General features: G+C 39.2%; 1 protein-coding gene across 3 annotated transcripts in view; it reads right to left on the bottom strand.

Moving 5' to 3' along the window:
* Positions 1-19,477, bottom strand: part of KMT2E (lysine methyltransferase 2E) — a 70,064-nt gene that overhangs the window by 19,750 nt on the left and 30,837 nt on the right. The window contains exons 9-18 of one of the 3 annotated variants that reach the window (XM_018566437.1): positions 18,896-18,934; positions 18,546-18,776; positions 17,963-18,096; positions 15,409-15,526; positions 15,074-15,183; positions 12,692-12,956; positions 8,370-8,468; positions 4,786-4,950; positions 3,153-3,488; positions 458-712 (exon numbers count right to left, since the gene is read on the bottom strand). In XM_018566437.1, coding sequence (XP_018421939.1) covers positions 458-712; positions 3,153-3,488; positions 4,786-4,950; positions 8,370-8,468; positions 12,692-12,956; positions 15,074-15,183; positions 15,409-15,526; positions 17,963-18,096; positions 18,546-18,776; positions 18,896-18,934 — 1,752 coding nt within the window. The remainder of the gene's footprint in view (positions 1-457; positions 713-3,152; positions 3,489-4,785; positions 4,951-8,369; positions 8,469-12,691; positions 12,957-15,073; positions 15,184-15,408; positions 15,527-17,962; positions 18,097-18,545; positions 18,777-18,895; positions 18,935-19,477) is intronic. The other 2 variants (XM_018566439.1, XM_018566440.1) reach the window with 2 other exon arrangements.

Here is a 19,477-nt window from a genome sequence, read left to right as displayed (position 1 = left end):
AGTTTAGGCACTTGAATGTATTTTTAAGATTTAACTCCTGAGTTTAGTGTCACTTTACCACTTGCAGTGTGTGAATAGACCCATTAACTTTTCAAAATCCTGGAGTTCTTCTTTATAAAGTGTTTTTCTTCTAGTTTTTTTCTCAATTTTTTTTATTTTATTCAAACTAAGAGAGGGGTTAGGTACACATATGTGATATAATTATATAGCCCTATCTGTCCTCTAAAAAACAATATATAATATGTGTGGGTACATTTAGTAAGAAAGTATATTACTGCTGTGGAAGAATCACACAGCAAAAATGTAAAAAATGTGTCAGTCATTTATGAACAGAACCTGAAAACTAGCTCAGTCATGAAGGGGTTAAACCAGATCTCTTCCAGCATAGCGGTGTAAAGCACTCATCATGCTATAAGGTCTATAGCATAAAACACTTTAATACAGAAGTTAGAAATACCTTTTTGCAGTAACCTAAAATGCTTTCCTCGTCTTTTTGTTTCTTCTTTTTCTCAGACAGGAATGGAGAGGTGAATCGAATATAGTGCTTTGGAGTGGTATACACATGCGCACTGTAGACAAGACCTGGTAAAGAATTTAGCTGTGTTGCCAGAACTTCGGGGTCTGTAGTTATCCGCAAAGGTTTTTCCAAAAACGTCTCCCCATGTTTACTAGACTTTTCATGCTTTTCACTTAACCATTCATTAACCAAGTGCTAGAATGAAAAAGAAAAGTTCAGTTTACAGTCCTATCAATATAGTCTTCAATGCAGGCAAGCTAGACCAGCACACTGACAGAAACATGTACACCACGGGAAATTTACTCAAAGCCATTTTTTGTTTTTAAATCTCCCTTGCCTTATGTGAAAGCAGCTGACTACTAGTTTGCAGCATCTAGTGAGAAGAAAGATCTCCTAGCTTAAATATATAATTTCTGAGCAAAGAACAAAACTTGCTTGGAAAGAAATACGGACTTTGTAGCCAGATCCAAGCATATTACTTCCAACATAAAACTACATTGGTCCAGCAAAAGTACCTAAAGCACCTCATTTCCCTATTCTGATTTCCCATTAGAAATGCTAAGAGTTATTGTCCTTCAAAAGGCATTTGTCTGGAAGTTTTTGTTTTTTTTTCTAATTCAATGTAAACCAACTGTTAAAATTTAGCCCCGGTTCACACCTAGGCACCACCGTTTTTGTGTGTTAGCAGCATACGGTTATTTGCGCGTTGTGCACATTTGAATGTGCCTTTTAATGCGCGTACATGAAGACGTGCATTTATGGCAGCTCATAAACCATTGTGGGCAATGGAAGAACGCGCATATAAACGTTCACGAAAATGTGCAACATGCTTCTGTTGCACGTTTGTGGGCATTTCCAATTACGTCTATGGGGAGGAAAAGCTCTTCTAACTGCCCACAGAAGCTCCTGAATCTTTTCATGCATCTGGCATTTTCCTGCTAGGAGTTTCACTGCTCAGGTGTGAACCAGGGCCATTGAAAATCATGGGATTTCTTGTGTTGGGGACTTAAAAGCGTTTTTCGAACTGCTCAAAAACGCCTAGGTGTGAACCAAGGTTGAGAGAATCTAATCAAGTGCTGCAATCATATATTCTCATGGCATAGAGCAGGAAACGCTTACATGAAGAGGACTGCTGCTACACAACAGAGGTTTACAGAGATGTCAAGCAGGCTGCAGTATATAAAAAGACACTATTAAAACTTCTAAATGAAAATACTACCTACAAGTCTAAAACTATAGATGCAATAAGAATGTATTGTCCTATTCAAGCCACAAAATTATGTCATCTGTAAGAGAAGGGTTATTCTACACGTTCATTTCGATTAACCAATTGCAATGGTGTAACAGATTTAACTTCTCAAGTAGGGAAAAAATAAAAATCATGAACCACCTTTAATACATATTGTGCGTGTCCTTCCATTTTTGTGAAGTGTCACACAAGTGCATACTCAAGACTGTAAACAGAACGGCAATGTATGCATGATTGATCCGAAACAAGCAGCAAAGCATGCCATCAACTGTATTTTCATGAAAACATGTCCATTTGCAATTCATCACAGTACACAAAAGTGGCTTGCTTTCCCTTTATGTGTTTTCTGCCTTGATAGTGAAATCAATTAAGATCTTTCACATTTGGTAGAATACTTGGAGCCCAGACTGGCACTGTAATATTTTAGAATTCAGTACATTGTGTACAACCTAAACTAATCGGGATTTCATTGCAGAAAAAAAAAATGATCACTCATAAAATAACTTCTAGCTGCCATCATATTATTGCACTTACTGCTGTATAGGCATACAACCGGTGTATGTTGCTCTGGAACCCCAATGTGCGCACCATGCTTTGTTGTTTGTTAATAAAATTGCTACCATTCCATGAATAATGTATTAAACATGCAAGAAACTCAAAAATGTGTATAATGTATGGTCATGGTTTAAATGTTATGTTTGAAATAATAGTGTTACAACAAACAATAAATACTGATAACTGCAATACCTTCCTGGTAACCTGGTTTTGTTGGAAGGCAATGCAGACTAACTAAAATGATGGCTAGTTGTCCCACAATACAAGGGATTTCTACTCAAACGGTACCAATAACCGGGAACCAAAAATTGACATACACAATGGTGTTGGTTGCTATAGTTTCAACCGCCAGCTGGACTTCACAGCCAAGGCTGACTGGGCTTAAATTAGAGGGTTGATGTAGCAGTGCATGAGCACATCAATACAAGCCTTTTAGCATAACCAGAAGTCCAACAAATTTACAGAGTGACAAAGTACAATAAAGTTCTAGTGGTGGAGGGGGGGGGTCTATGAATTACTGTCTGGTAGTTCATTTGATTTCCAGATTGGAAGGTGGTTATTGTAATCGCTTCCTTGGTAAGGAATAATTTTAACATTTTACTGCATGGGGAAGGGGGAGGTTTTAGTAGACCTTCCCCCTATTTCCAGGCTTTTTATGGGCAAGCCAAGCCTTTGACATTAAACAATGCCCATGCATTTCAAAGAGTGCCCCTCTCTACCATCTTAGGAAGTTAGGAGCAGGGATAGCAGATATATGCTTGTGACAAAGGACAGAAGACAAAATGTCAGCTTGTGACCATTTGAGATGGATGCCTTACCAGGAAAACATACCTTTTTTGTTTTGGGGTATTTAGACGGGCATTTGTTTTGTGCAACTGGCTCAGGATCTGTAACTTCATCAGTTTCTACAGGTGCAATCACTGCTGTAGCAGTAGAATTCTCACTAACAGGTTCTTCCACAGGTGTATTAGTCTCTGCTTCCACTTGCTGCGGTGTGACCTCCACATCTGGGGAGGATGGTTGGACATCAGAGCAGGTGCTTATAGTTCTGTGCCTTCGGCGCTGCTGCCCAATGTGAGTTCTGCTTCTGGTAAAACTTTTCCTTTGCTTTGTCTTGTTTATTTTAGCAGGAATAGGCTTGCTGACAGGTTCTTCTTTCACTGGTTCCTAGAAGATATAAGAAAACACATGCTTTAATACTGTACATAATAATGTAAACTATTACACTCCCAATCTTTCGTAGAGTAAAAGGACCAAATAATCTTATGAACAGCTGCATCAGTAAAAAAGAAAGGAAGAAAAAAAGAACATATACATTTTTTTATCAGTGAACATGGGGTTTACTGTCCTGTGGGGGTTTAGGTCTCTAAGGCCCACCTGAATTCACAGCGATTTGTCAACACTTTTTATTTCCACCATACTGTTCATATATTACCATTTTTATTTTGTATACACGCAATGGGTAGTTTTGGTGTACATATATTTTGCAGCAACATTGTACCTTTGTACCCTTTACTGCTTTTGTATGATGTGACATGTCATTGTACTGCATCATATACGTGCCCTGCTACTGTAGTTGTAGCCACATCTGGGACTTTTTCTTTTACAATCTAATGCACTATACTCTTATGGTCTTTTGTATATAGGCTGTTGTGCTAATCATGTAAAATATTGCCCTTAAGAGTCAGTGCTGTAAGTGACTGGATTATCAGGAGATGTGAAAAAGAAAGAAAAAAAAAAAAAAACCTTATGCCCATTCTGTATTCCACAGCCTAAGATTCCTAATGTATAGACCGTATATTTAGATTAATGTGCACAAAGTAATGAGCAACATATCTCCTCTCTCAGATGTCTTAGAAGTACAAACTGCAATATACTTCACATTTCATAGCAAAACCATTTTTTGGCTATTGCATGAATTTGTCCTGAATTCATGAACTCCTCAAAAACATGGGGAGGGAAGGGACTTTGAATAAACTATTGGTGTATACATAGTTAGCCAGGGTGAAAAAAAGACACAAGTCCATCGAGCTCAACCTATAGAGATAAGGTGCATGACTTTAATCACATAGCATTTCATGAAATGGTAACGGCTGATTACTTGATGGTTACAAAGCCCTCCAAAACTACCAAAGGGAAAATAACTGGGTAAAGACTAGATTAAGAAATTGTGTTTAATTTTGAACCATGCGGTTCAAAATGTTAACATATCTGACAAGTTACCAATAATATTGCAAGGAACTTTTATCACAGACTGTGCTGCAGCAACAAATTACTGCCTGTGATGTAAATGCTAAGCCTGCCCATTGCCAATTGTATAATGCTGGCAACAGCTAGTTTTTATTTTTGGCTTATTTATTGGTCCCGAAACTGGAAATTCTAAAAGGTTTATAAAACATATTTGCAAAGAGTCTACAAAGGATGATTTTTCCTTAAAACTGTAGATACATAAAGCTCAAATTACCTCAGGAAGCTCACATTCACTGATGATCTGGAGGTCCTTGGTGTCTGGTTTGATGTCAGTTTTAGTTGTACCGATTCTTTCTAACGCCTGCTCTCTCCTTTTTTCACGCTTTTCTAGCCTTGCAAAAGCTTGAAGAATCGCTTCCATTTTTCTTTCCTCTCTTGTCTAAGATGGAAAGTACACAATTGTACATGCATTACTCACAACAAAATTTGCATCATAGTAAACCTGCAAAAGTTCACAAAATCATACAGAATAACATCCAACTGCCATCAAAAAGCTAAAGATTTAGCAGCAGCAAAACTACAAACAAAAGATATTTTATATCACACTGCAAGTGTCCTGTGGATGCAGAGAACACACAATCATACAATAGCATGTAAAAAGAAGAGGTGAATGACAGGCTAATGGTTTGCTGCAGGACACCCTACCCCTTGTGTCTTTTGTCACAAAAAGTAGTCAAACAAATGTCTACTTCAAAAAAAAAGCTAGGTGTAACTTGCAGCATTTATTGTTATTTTTACTGGCCCTGTTTACATCTACAACATTCCCTGTTTTCAAATGGTGATTCATTGAGGTTAAAGTGACACTAAACTCAGGAGCTAAAACGTAAAAATGCATTAGGAGTACCCTGACCATTAGACCCCATTCACACTGAGCTACATCAGAAAAATCGCTTTTTCAGCGGTGATTTGAGCGACTTTGAGAGACATTGAGCTACAGTGCACATATAGTCGCGCTACTTTTGGCATGGACTTCGTAGCTGCTATATTGGGCTGTATCCAATCAAAAGAGGTCTTGATGCGACATAATTCCTCTTAATGTTTCCTGCTTATGTTTCTGTGCAAAAGTGACACTTCTGTAGCGCGACGTAGCGCAACAATGTCGAGCAGTCTCTCAAATTGCTGTGACATTGAGCTACACCATTGAAGTCTATTGGGCCAAATCGTACGAAATCCGCCGAAAAATAGGTCATGTTCAAGCGACAAGTTTGAGCTACAAGCCACAGGCGACATTGAGCTGTGAGATGTGAACAGCTCCATTGAAATGCATTGGACGAGCTACATTGAGCTGATGTTTGAGCTGAAATAGTGCTACATCAGTGCTACAATTGCTCAGTGTGAATGGGGTCTTAACAAAAATGTATCTTATTTGTGTATCACTCAGCTGTAGATCCTTAAATGAATTAATGCCGACACGGTCCTTCCTTCTGGAGGGTGGCTACTTTTGTTCCCCATGGTCCCTGTGTGTGTTGTAAAGTAGCCACCACTCCAAGCTCCCTCCCATGATGGACTATTGTAGTACAAATGAGTAAACTTAAAAAGAGCTTGGAGCGGTGACTACTTTACAACACACACAGTGACCATGGGGAACAAAAGTAGCCACCCTCCAGAAGGAAGGACAGTGTCAGCAACAATTCAGAGATGATTTGAGGATCTACAGCATAGTCATGCACAGATTATGTACATGTTTGTTAATAGGAGACTTGAATGCATTTTTAAGATTGAATGCCTGAGTTTAGTGTCACTTTAAATTTCTGTTCTAGAAATGTCTAACCTAGAATTATTCAACATTGCTTTCCGAATAATTTATATGAGCAAAAGACTGTCTCCCCCTTAAAAAGGGGAAAAAGACATTTTTTTTTTAACACACTGACCTTTTCTGCTGTAACCCTCAATAAATTCACTGCAATAGCAATCTAACAACTAGTTGAAAATATTTAAGCTAAAAGCACAGGCACGGAAAATTGTACCTGCTAAGAGTGTCCCGTATAAAAGTGTATGCTTTCACAGACCTGTGCATACCGTAAACAAGGTGACAAAAGTACTGGTCTTTTGTCTGCATATAAATATTGCTACACTGGTGATTGCCCATTTTAAGCTCTCTTGCTATAGAAATCCATCTAAGTATCTACAACTCTTGCAAATATGCTTCCAGAACAGGTACTCGTGCTGCAACCATGCTTCGGATTAGTCTGGTTTAGGTAAACACAATGTTTTAATATAGAGTCCACTTATTCAACAGAATGATTTTGACTTACTACACCATCTGTTCTCCTGCACACATTGCAGCAATACTACTCTAACAAAAAATGATTTGTATTGCTCCAAATGTTAATTCTGATAAAACCTATATATTTTTGCTTGTATGTGCTTACTAGTGATTTTTTTACTACAATACAGTGGTACCTCGGTTCACGAACTTAATTTGTTCCATCAGACCGTGATCTCGACTGGAGGAAGCCACTACCAGCGTCAGAGCAGGGAAGATGGCTGCGATTGTGTTCATCAACCGATGCGGAGTTTGCGAACAGAAGCAAAATTTTGCCAAACTTCCTGTTCGTGAACCAGCTATGTAGCTACTAGAACCCACACACAAAGTTACTATGTAGGTATACTTCCCTGCTTCTATTTCTGAAATGTTTGTTTTGGCTGAGAATGAGATTTGAGTACTTGTGTTCCCGCTACTGAAGAGCAACTAGAGGGGGGCATGGAGATTTAGGACTGAAGACAAGCCCTGAGTGGAATCTTGTAGACAAGATCACTGCAAATGATTTCCTAACATACACAATATTTTTCCTGAATATACTTTTAATTGATCTCTATGGATACACAGTTTTATTCTGGCACCGTGAGGCTGCAAGCAGACATGGACATTGGCACAGTCAGAAAATGTGTTCCTGTGCTCAATAATGTCCCTTGCTGCTATATCACCTCAACTGTCTATAAAAGGCTACTACTACTGTGGGCTTCACCAGTCTTTTTTCACTAGATGCTGTATTTCTTGAAGGGGACAAGTAAATGCATCGGAAATTAACCCAAAGGGAAGATAGTGGGCAGAGATTCAAGTAGTAGCATCAGTAGTTACAGCAGAAAGACAGATACCATAGTGTAAGTGCGCAAGTATATGAAGCTAATACCATGAGCCGTCAATGTTACCAGTGGTGCTTAAACAAGGCAATGCTTGTGAAAGTTGTAGGCAGCTGACTGGATAAAACAAAATTGCATTCATTCAAATACATGTCAATAAAAGACAACTTGCCACGCAGACATCAAAAAATGGAAACGTTAAATGTGGCTGCTAAAACGTTTGTTACTATAAATGCCTGTTAACAAAAAAACTTTCCGGTTGTCGAGTCATGTTAAATATAAACGGACAAATCTGCTGTAACAATATCAAATGAAAGCAAACAGAAGTACATATTACAGGTTTAATTTATGAACAGATCAGTTCAAATGAGAACAGCGTGTGGCAGATCTTTAAAGCAGAATTTACAAAAGCGAACCCAGCACCAGTTTGTTGCATTGGTATACAGATGAGCAGAAGGAAGCCATAAAAAGCAATACAAATATACAAAATGTTTAGAAAATTACATCCCAACACATTAACAAAATCAAAAATTTAGAGAGCCAAATGGAATGAATTCACCAAGCAAGCCGTTTATTAGATATAAATGCACAACGGAAGCAATTATTAAATTATTGAATTCTAAAGCCTAAGAGGAAGCAACAGTTAGCATGGGAAGAGCAGTTGTCACTCAGGCCAAGTGACATGAACTAGTAGTCACTATCTTCCCGACTTACCATCTTCCTTTTCCTTTCTGCAATCTGTTCCTCAGATTCCATTTCTACTTCATTGCTAACAGGAGATTTTTCTTCTATATCATCAATAATATCTGGCTCCTGAAAGATGGAAATGACTGCTTTATAGAAGCTCTACTGCACTAATTACTCAAGGGATTCGAACACTACAATTGCTACATGAGTTAAGTCACCTAATGCAGTATTTAATGCTTCAGAAAAGCCAGTTTTCTATGGAGCAATGTACTTTATCGGCCAGGTAGAAATGTGGGGCCTTAGACTAAGACTAGCATTTGCATTCTTTGCTAAATTTAGAATTGAACAATGTGTATTAAAGCTGAACTGCAGGTAGATATTAAAAAATAAATGTGGTTATGTATTCTTTAAAACAAATATATATAGATATATATATATTTTTTTTTTTAATTGCCAGTAGTATAACAATGTAAAATGTCACTTGATTTCATGTATGTGTATGTAATCCCCGTACAGCACTCAGAAGAATGGGAGAGCTAAGGGCAACATTAGGAGCCAGTCAGACGTCCTGCATGTATGTGGGCTGAAAAGGAACATTCTGATAGGAGACAGCGGATAGAACTAATTGGTCTGTTGCTGCTCCACTGTCCAATCAAAGGAAAAGTGAATCGAGGTGTCCTGGCTGTGTTGCTTAATTGCTGCAGAAAAAGGGAAGGTCACCAATCTGGCTGTGTTGTGTGGCTGGACTGTGTTAATCCCAGAACTGGATGGATATAAATGCAAATCCTTTGTAAGCAAGACAGCGCTCACATATGTATTTTATCTCGGTATTTAGCGGTTTACCTGGAGCTCAGCTTTAAGAATTTGAACGCTTACAAATAACAAAGATTTCTCTAAAAAAACAAATATTACAAATTGTACTTTAAAGGCCATCCTATAATTTAATTCTTAAATATTGCAATTTCATAAAAGGGTTTTTAACCCCATCGAAAAAGAGTGTCCCACACCATGCTGTTCTAAGCTTAGGGTGGACACCTCAGAGGAGATGAAAGTAAAGGCTTTACCTGACCAAAAATCCATCTAGCCAGTCTTGAGCATACAAACATTTACGGGTCAGGTTGCCAGAGCACTGCAAGACGAAGAGCAAGGAGGAGGCGATACCATTCCCGATACCAGTGAACAGGAGTTTCCTGCTGCCACAGATATTAGATTATGTCCAGTCCTGCTAAAAACATCTGGACTGGGAAAGGGTCATTGAATTTTTTATGTCTTATTCCATCTATATTAAGTATCCACTGTTAAGTGGTTTATAAACTCATCCTGATAGCTTTCTTCACTTCCCTTTGTTAGAATAGTAAAAGGAATAGTTACTTGCTGTAAACAACCCATCTGGGACTTTGTCATGTTGGGAGTTTATTATGCATACTGTGGTATATCAGAATGATTGGAAACAAGAACCATGGTATGCCAAGATCCTGGTTGGTAATAAACTTACATTTGACTTGATAAAAACAAGCATGTATAGACTTAAAAACCTAACTAAAGAATTAAATTAGTACCATGCTATGAAAAACGGGGCCAACTTAACTACTTGTACATTAAAAGTTAAGTCACCAACAACCGTACAGAGGCAGTAACTGCGCAAATTGTTGGCACTATGTAAATGCTGTATAATAAATAGAATAATGCTTCAACCCCACTCTCTCCACAAGTCATTTTTTTCTGAATATTCTCAATGAAACCGGTAATACATAAAAGGTTAAATGTCCAGTGAAGGATAAAGGAAATCCCGAAAACAAGAGGGGTACTGGCGTTACACTGTCCTAAAGGGTATTAAATTGCCACTTCTGACTTGGGATGGAAGGAGGAGTCTATTTATTTAATGTGGTTGATGTGTTTCCTGTTGCAGGCAGGCGGAGCCTATATCTCGATGGCTGTCCTGGAAGATGACTGGGGAAATACATATTGTGGACAAAGCAGGGAAAGGTTAGAACCTCCCTTACGTTTATATTACTGTGCCCCGAATGGGGAGATTTTTCTTCACCAGCCCCCTATCTTTGAGATAGAAAAGGGAGTGGAAATATTTTCAATGGACACAAGCAGCAATAATACTTTTATATACCCTCAAGTTTTTATTGCCATTTTCCCACTGTGGAGATTTTTTTTAACACTGGAGGCAAACGTTTCAGAGGAAAAGGAGACCTGACAATATTAAGGCTCCATCAAATTCCTATGCCATAATCATTTCAGCAGTGACAATGGTTTCAGCTCTCACTGCTAATAGGAATTGATATAGCTTAGAAAATAGAACCCTAAGGAGAGACATGACAAAAATATAAAACTACAGCAAAGTCTTAATGTTTTTACCAGACTTTGCACCTGGAACAAAAACAATATGGCTCATGAAGACAATGGTTAAAGGGAACCTTACATTACAATCTGTAATCTAGAATAACTGTCCCAGATCTAAATACTTAACAGGGGTGTGGAATTCCTATCGCCCGGCAAGTGGTTTTTTTTCGCCATTTAGCCCTGCTGCAGGTAGGCAGCAGAGCTAAATGTGTTGTGGGAGCCAATTTGTACAAGTGATATTGAGTGGCTTTACAGCCGTCCAAAATCACTTGTAACTAGCCTGATACTCCCTCTCCTCCCTCTCTGGCACCGTGTCCTCTAATACTACTCCCAGCTGCCTCTCTTGCTACCCGCTGGCTTCCTTTCTGCCATGCTCTTCAGGGACCGTGGCAAATTAGATTATGTTAGAGAGCATGGAGCAGAGAACGTTCATGCTCACAGCCTTCCTGTCACAGGAGAATGAGCACAGTGCTGTGCTAGAACTCCTGTGTTGGAGGTGACAGGGTCAAGAAGGGAGCCTGTCACCTCCAAAAGCTATCACACAGGGGCTTGTTATCCCCTGTGTGATAGCAATAAAGTCAAGTGGGAAAAAAAAGTAAAAAAATAAAAATAAAATCATTTTATTATAATAAAAAAAATGTAAAATACATACAAAATGTAAAAAATAAAAAAAGGCGATAAAGCAAAAAATAAAAAAGTAAAATAAAATCTAAAAACAAAATTAAAACCAACCCCGCTGCACCCACCATGTGCATGTGAATTAACACATGCATAGGGCATTGGGTGTGTGTAAGCAGAGTGGGCGATCCGTGACCGCACAGCAATTGTGCATGAATTCGTGCAGATGGCCGGGAAGTCACACCACCGCCGATCGCGCTGGCAGTGCCATTATTTTCTAATGGCCCCCCCTTCGTGCCAGGCAGATTGCGGAGCTTCCCGCCGCAATACCGCCTGTGCAATTGCACATAATTGCGGTTAAAAACACTGCATGGTGCGTGTTGGAAAAAAAAAAAAAAACAAAAAAAAAAAAAAAAAAAAAAAAAAAAAAGGTACACGTTCCTTTTTTCAGCCATTGCCACGCGGATGTAACCCCATTGAAATCAAAGGGGCCCGCGGCAACCGCTGTATGCAACCGCACATGATCACCCAAGTCTGCACCAGCCCTAAAAGGGTAAATTCACTTCCCCCAAGTAATTTGGGAAAATTTAATTACATGCACAAATCTGGTCCCCTCTCCCTCCCTGCTATGCTTACCTTTCAGCGAACGGTCCTTCCCATCCGCCAGTACAGGTGTACTATCTATACATGTGCAATGTATTCTGAATTTCGCTCGCAAATGGCAAGCTCTTGGTCAGCGCGGTCACCTGATGGCGCTGACCAATGAGAAGCTTTTCTTAGCACTGCTAAATATGGCTTTAGTTAAAAAAATAAAAAAATATAAAAATTTAAGTATCAGGACAAGTAGATCATTATGGAGGGACAAGTAGATCAGGCCCCCACTTTAGTACTTGGACACGTAATTTTTTATTTTTTTTTATTTCCACACCCCTGCATAAGTAGCATCAGCACAGAAAAAGCATTTCCTCATTCCTCAGACTCCAGAGAAATATTCAGTTTAAGATACATTGGCCTCCTGGCCTGGGAGGAAATATATCACCGACAACATACTTCAAATGAACCACATAAACAAAGACTGTGGGATTATTATTATTTTTTTTTTAAACCAATGCTAAGACTGAAGAAAATACACAGTGGCTGGCACATTTACAGATGACAGAAAACACAAGTAATGTGATTTTATGCAAGATCCCCTTTAACAATATACAAGACACAGATTTGCAGAAAGAAAGGATCACCACAATTTTATACACAAGTCTTGTGAAACACCAAAACACAATTAAAATGATCACAATAAATAAAATGTACCTCTTAAAAAAAGTTGTACTACCATACAGGCATTTTAAAGGATCAAATAGTCACTTGCAGATTTCTATTACCTGATTATTAGATATTGACAGTCGAAGAGGGGACATCTTCCTCGGTTTGTTATCTGGTGATTTCAGTTTGCTTACAGCCCCATCTGTGTCAACTAAGGCATTCTGATTTTGAGTCTCTTTCTCTTTAGAAATCTCCTTTTCTTTCCTTCCTTTTTTTCTTCTAGTATCATAACCACTGCTGAAGTTTTCTGTTGGTTCAGAACTACACCGGAGTACAGGGCATTCAAGATCATCTTTGAGGCATGCACAATCCACCTTATATTTGCTGCAAAGACATAGAAATCCAAAATGAGAATAACTCAATTTGTATAAAACTCCTCCAATATGCTACGTGTTACACGAGTTCTGCTTTTACTGAAAGGGTACATTCAAGAAACATTTAAGGATACAAAATAGGATTTTTGTACTTACCAAGAAATCCTATTCTCGGGGGAACACAGCTTTATAGAAAAATAATAGGGTTTTACTGTCACCTACAGTAAAAGGAAACACGAGGCACATAGAAAACTCAAAGCCAGGCCTCATGAGGATATACAGTAATCCTTCACATGTGCTCAGTTGTAGAAAGCAGTCCAAAGAGAAAGGAGAGCGTATGAGAGGAGGAAGCAGTGTCCCTTAATGGAGAAAACTATTTTACCGTTAGTACAAAAATCCTATTTTCTCCATCATCCATTCAATGATACAGCCTCAGAATAAACAAAATCTAGGAAAGTCCAAAAACAGGCACAACAGAGGGGCCAGCACACCAAAAAACAAACACAGGCAAACCAGCCCAACAAGAAAAAAAGAAAAAAACAGAAAGGGAAACCAAGGGCATTAAATAGCTGTTTGCACAATAAGCGGACCCACTTGCAGAACAGAACGAACATCTGCCAAGGCAGCCACTTTGGCCTTAAAAACTTAGAGAATGTAAGCACTGAAGTCCAGCCTTACAGGTCTGAAACACAGAGGCCTGACGAAAAGCCCAAGGAGATTTCCCTGCCCTTGCAGAGTGTATTTTAACAAGAAAAGGAGGCAATTTGTCTCGCAACTCAGGCCCGCACAAAAATATGCCTAATCCACTCACAAATAGTGGATCTGGAAGCCACAGCAAAAGGGAAGTAATTGCCAAGTACCTAGTAAGATAGAAATGTGTAAAACGCATCACTTATGTTGATGGATGGCAAGAAGCCCCTGGGATAAAGGGAGGCAATAGCTTAACAAATCGATTCCAAACAAAACCGTTTGATGTACAAAAGGAGTTGGGAGCTTTTAAACCCAAGATGGGATGACATCCTCCTTGTGGGTTTTGGAAATGTAAAGAAATTTGAATAAAATGCTTGAAAGCTCTGGGTCTGGGGAACACAAAACGATAACAACCTGGGACAGCAATACCTGCATAGCTGAAAAGAGGTCTGTCTGACATTATAGACACAGTAAGATGTGAAGCAAAGAAACGAGGACAAAGATGAAACTCTATTTTGTAACTTTCGGATACTACCACCTGCACCCATGCATCATGTATGCAAGCTTTCCAAATCTTTGCAAGAGCCACCAGGCATCCTGCTACCTCCAATGGAAATTGTAGTGGCGAAAGTTTCTGCAGAAACTCAGATTCCTTACCATCTTGTCTTAAATTGTATTGTGACTGTAATGTCTTCCTTATATTGTAAAGCGCTGTGCAAACTATTGGCGCTATATAAATCCTGTATAATAATAATAATGATGTTTGGAGGTGAGAAACCGAGGAGAGGGCTTAGAGCAAAACTCTAGCTTGTGGACCCTGGAAGCCACTTTCTGCACCCAAGCATTCAAGATGCACACGAAGTGTCTGCAAACGGTTAATAAACCTCTCTCCACTTCATGTAGAGGAAGTTATGTCCAAGGGTTTGACAGGCTTGGCGCTCCAGACCTTGTGGGTGGACTGGGGGCTAACTTTTGGACAGTTTGGATGCTGTAGAGAGGTAAAATGGGGGTGGGGGGGGTGGCACCAGTAGCGATCTTGATAATGGTATTAACAGTAGAACTGAAGAAATGTCCCATGAATGGCAGGCTGATCAGAGGATTTTTAGACACTGGTTCTACAGTCCGGCACTTTAATAAAAAGCCCTCCGCATGTTTACTGACATTAGCCACATCAGTGGACACGCAAGCAGCACTGGAGCCATTAGTAGAGCATGAGCTGCAGGCCCCAGCTGCAGCAGGGACTGTGCAGGGGTTATTCTACACTAAGCTACAGTTGTTTTGTTTGCCAATGTCCAATCCTCCGGCAGTATAACCCAAAAGGTGATCAACTTCCTGTGTCCCTTAATACATTTGCTTAAATGAAATCTTATTAATTAAAAAAAAATAGAAAATTAGTAAAGCATTCAAGTTCACAAGCAACATCTAGATACTACTTACCAATTGGCATAGTCAAAATCAAATGCAATTGTGACTTCTGCACCTTTTGGAATGTTAGCAATTGAATAAATATATAGGTGAATTGTACCATCTTCAATTATATGTCGCACCTGGAATGCAAGCGTAGAGAAAGGCTTCATTAGGCAAAGATAAAAATGCATTTGTCCATAATTTCTGAACTCAAACCCAACAATTTTCTACATTTGCTTGAAAACCATAACATGTTATTAATATAATAGCAATGTTCAAAATGTATGTACACTAGCAGTAAACAGAAAATATACTGAAAACCAAACTTCTATGGGATGAGCTTTTCCACTGTATAATGCACACACCTCAGCATTGGGAGTACAAGACCGTCTGATGAATCTTGCTTCGTTGCCAAACGTTCTTGCATCAACACACATTTCTAGCCCATGAAATTTAGAATAGAATAAAACGAATGGATATGGCCTAAAAAACAAAACAAAAAAAAGAAGATCTTATAGATGTGTATATATTATTTATTTGTAGAAAAATGTATTAGTTCTTTAACCCTTTCGCTGACACCGACGCATGGCATACGGTTGAACACAAACGTTTGCAGCTGGCCACGTCAGTATGACATACGTCGATGGCTTTTACCCTTTTGTTATAAGCTCAACTTATATCAGAACGGTCCCCCCCATGGTCCCCTGTAAAATAATAGCGGTCATCAGGTATTAACAAAAATTCCGGGCAGCCCCCACTTCGGCTGGAATTTGGCGGCGTCTCCTCCCCGCCTAGAGCCGCTCCATGCTTCTACTCAGATCCCCACTGCTCTCCCCTGGCTGTATGGGCTGAGGCAGCGGAGATCCGAGAATAAAATGTCAGCTGAAGCGGGCAGGAAAAGGGAGCCGCTTGTCAGAATGGCCGAGCAGCAGGCGAGAGAGAGCCGCTGTCATCCTGTCAGTTTCAGGATGATGACGGCCCTCCTGTGCATGACGGCCCTCCTGTGCATGACAGAGTGGAGGATTGGTAAATGTCTGATGATTACCGATCCTCTGTGTGCAGAACAAACAAACACTCGAGTGATCGCTGATCATTCATGTTTGTGAACAACTGGGGACACAGTACTATGGGGTCCCAGTTATGAACAGTAGGTGCTTTAGATCAGTTTCTGTTCATTCGAGTTTCTGAATGGGCAGAAGCACTCACTACAGAGGCTTCTACACATTCATAACTGGATGGTAAATATTTTACAATCTCCAGTTTGTGAATGAATGGGAAGCCTCTGTACTCAGCGTTGTTCATTTATTCAGAACAGAGGCTGCAGAAAAAAAGACTGAGGACTCTGTCCTCAAATTATTTTCCTAATTTGTTCTGCAAAAAAAGCATTTTTTTCTGACTGGACCGGAACGCAGGCATTGATGTGCCACGTGTTACGGTGCGGGCGATCGCACGGTGCCATTGACATTTGTGCGGTGCGACGTCCCCTCCGGCCCCAGAATGCAGGGAGCCGGTCAGGATGTGATCCAGTGCGTTCTGGCACCCAATTGGGGCTGGTATGAACTATTTTTTAAAGCTGCAGTTGAACGTTAAAAAAAAAAAAAAGGGTGAAAAATTGCAAAAATGGTGTGGCCAGCTGAGGTTAAAAGCGTTTAAGGTCTTGGCAGCGAAAGGGTTAAAAGCTTTATAATTTTTGATGTCTATATGATTTTGCAGAATTTTATTTAGCTGCAATGCAAAAACATAACCTGCAGATGGCACTGTTTCAGAAGATGTCTATGGAAACAAGGTACATTAAACCACTGAAACAGCAGATGGGAAATTTGGTAAATATTTTCGATAATGCTAATCACCATTTTAAGCTTATTTTTGGCGCCTTAACTTACTATTATTATTAACATCATAGATGTGGTCCACCAACTTCCAGTGCAGGGGCACGTAGCTTTGAGACTACAAGTCCCAGAATGCATCAGGCTCTGTCTCATGCGTAGTCAGTGCATGCTCTGCACTGTATTTGAATGCAGCCTGTTTTGTTGGCACACAGCCTAGTAGCCTAGCCAGGAGTACACAGCTGAAGGTGACAAAGCTCTGCCTGTAGTCAGACCCTGAAAGGCATCAGTCACCAGGACGTGGCTGGGAGCCAATACTTCACAGAAGTTTTCAGACTGGAAAGGAAGAATTCACAGCAATATCAACCAATGTGCCCTCAAAGGTAAACTAATCAATATCCTTTTTAATTCCTGAGATTAGATACCCTTTAAGTGATCTCAAACTAGCCCTAAGGAGCATCCAAGCAATTGATGTATTCAAGGCAGTTCACTTAAAGTGTATCTCCACTTTGGCAGCCAAATTTTTCTTTGTTACATGTTCCCATTCACATAGCATAAGCTAAAACTGTTTCTTGCAGTTTAAATAGCTTTTACTTGGGTTATAGTTTTTAGGGTTCTTCTTGCTTCTATTTCTTTTAAATGTTGTTAGGAGGGGCTGTGAGTGGTCTTCTCCATTCAGAGGTGGCTGGACCATTGTATGTTGATGAAGCCTAACAGATAAAAACAATCCTCAAATTTCAGTCCCAAGACTATCCAAATGGGACAGACCACTGCGAAAGAGCCAAGAAAAACCTGGAATCAGCCATCTTGACCTGATTGAACAAAACTAAAAAAAAAAAAAAAAAAGTAAAGAGTTTTTTTTTAGAAGTTATTTTTCAGTATGCTGTGTAAATAGAAACACAACGAACATATGGAGTTTTCCTAAATTTGACTGCAAAAGTGGAAATAAGCATGCTTTGTGTGAACTGTTTGTAAATCTGATGCCTGTGTAAACTGGCCCTGAAATTCACACAAATGGATACTGAAATTCACACATATGCTGCCCTATGCATTTGTTCATAACCCTTTTTGGGATGTCACAAGCAACACATACCTTTTAAAAAAATATCCATTAGCCTCAAACTGATCACGCAGCATAAACTTTCCTCTGTATTCAATAATTAAAGTTTCAGGGAGCAGGTCTTTGGCCGCTTTTAATATTTTCTTGTTCTTTTGCAAATAGCTCTGCTGGAATATAGAGAATATATAAAAAATTAGTATTAAATATTACAACATAAAAAGACCTCCAAAATTTAAGGATATCCTGCACACCGGCCTAAGCCCAGAAATATCAATGTGAATCACAGGACCTGTGAAAGTCTCCCAGTAAACGTCTATCCTTAATGACACTTAATGCCTTGAGGCAGAGGATATGCTACTTGAGTAAATAGAACAAGAAAGGTTAACAGGCAACTGCAAGGAAAGCAGGAGAACCTAGAGGATCTGCACAGTTAGATATTGACAAATAAGCAGCAAAGGGTAAGGATAATTTACACATTAACTGCTCACACTGCACTAAAAGCACAATGGCTTTTTTTTCTTTAAGAAAAACATATACACACACACTAATATATATATATATATATGTGTGTGTGTGTATATCTCACAATGGTCATTAGGTCAACTGCAAATAATACCTCAACAGGTGGTTTAAAAATGTGATTGCTGGTGCTGTAGTTGTTCTTGACTATTTGTTCTTTTTTGTCATTATCACAACTAAGTCTTAGAGCTATTCTTTGCGCCTCCCTCTGAACACTTTCACTGTACTGGTTAATGCTTGCTTCTTCATAGTGGTCCATCCAAGCCTTGATTTTACTCTCCCATCCATAAATGGAACTGTCACCAGGATCGATTTCAGGAGCAGAACCCTAAACGTGTTAAAGAAATTCTGTCAAATCATGACTGCAATCATTAGATATCACACACCAACATTACACACAAACATTACACACATTTGTGTACAGTACACACAGTAAATTTGATGTACCTTAACCCGAGAAGATTTTCTGGATCCTTCTCTGAAGGCCTGTAGAAAGAAAATGTTGACATTTTAATCCATCTGTCAAGTCATTTGGTCCCTTTGTGGCTGGACGTACAGTGTACGTCTCCCGTCACGAAGGGGTTAAATAACCAAAAAGGTAACATCAAAAAGGTAACATCAATTGACATCAAAGGTTGCAACAAGAGAAGCTTCCACCAGTTTATTCTGGTGGACCCTGCAACACCAAATATAAAAGCTTTTAAAAGCATTAACTGTACATTAATAAAAAGGCATATTCCCAGGGACCATACAAAAAAATAAATGTCAGACAAGGCAGCAGCACACGTCAAAAAAATATATATATTTTTTTAAATACCTCTTTATTAAAAAATATTTACTGATCATTATGTATACTAGCAGCATAAGTCAAAAGTAACTAAAGATTTAGTTTTCCTTGTATTATAGAAAAAAAGGTTTAAGCCTTAAGGCCAACATTATTCTAAACATGTAAGAATAGCCACAAAGCTGTTGGTACCTAAAAGTACACAGACTAGCCCGTTCCCACTGGGTGCATCAGCTGCACTAACA

The sequence above is a fragment of the Nanorana parkeri genome, unplaced genomic scaffold, assembly GCF_000935625.1.
Source record: "Nanorana parkeri isolate BGI_ZX_2015 unplaced genomic scaffold, ASM93562v1 scaffold949, whole genome shotgun sequence".
In the NCBI taxonomy this organism is placed as follows: Eukaryota; Metazoa; Chordata; class Amphibia; order Anura; family Dicroglossidae; genus Nanorana; species Nanorana parkeri.
The sequence above is the reverse complement of the archived record's forward strand: the minus strand, read 5'-3'. Positions and strand labels throughout refer to the sequence as shown.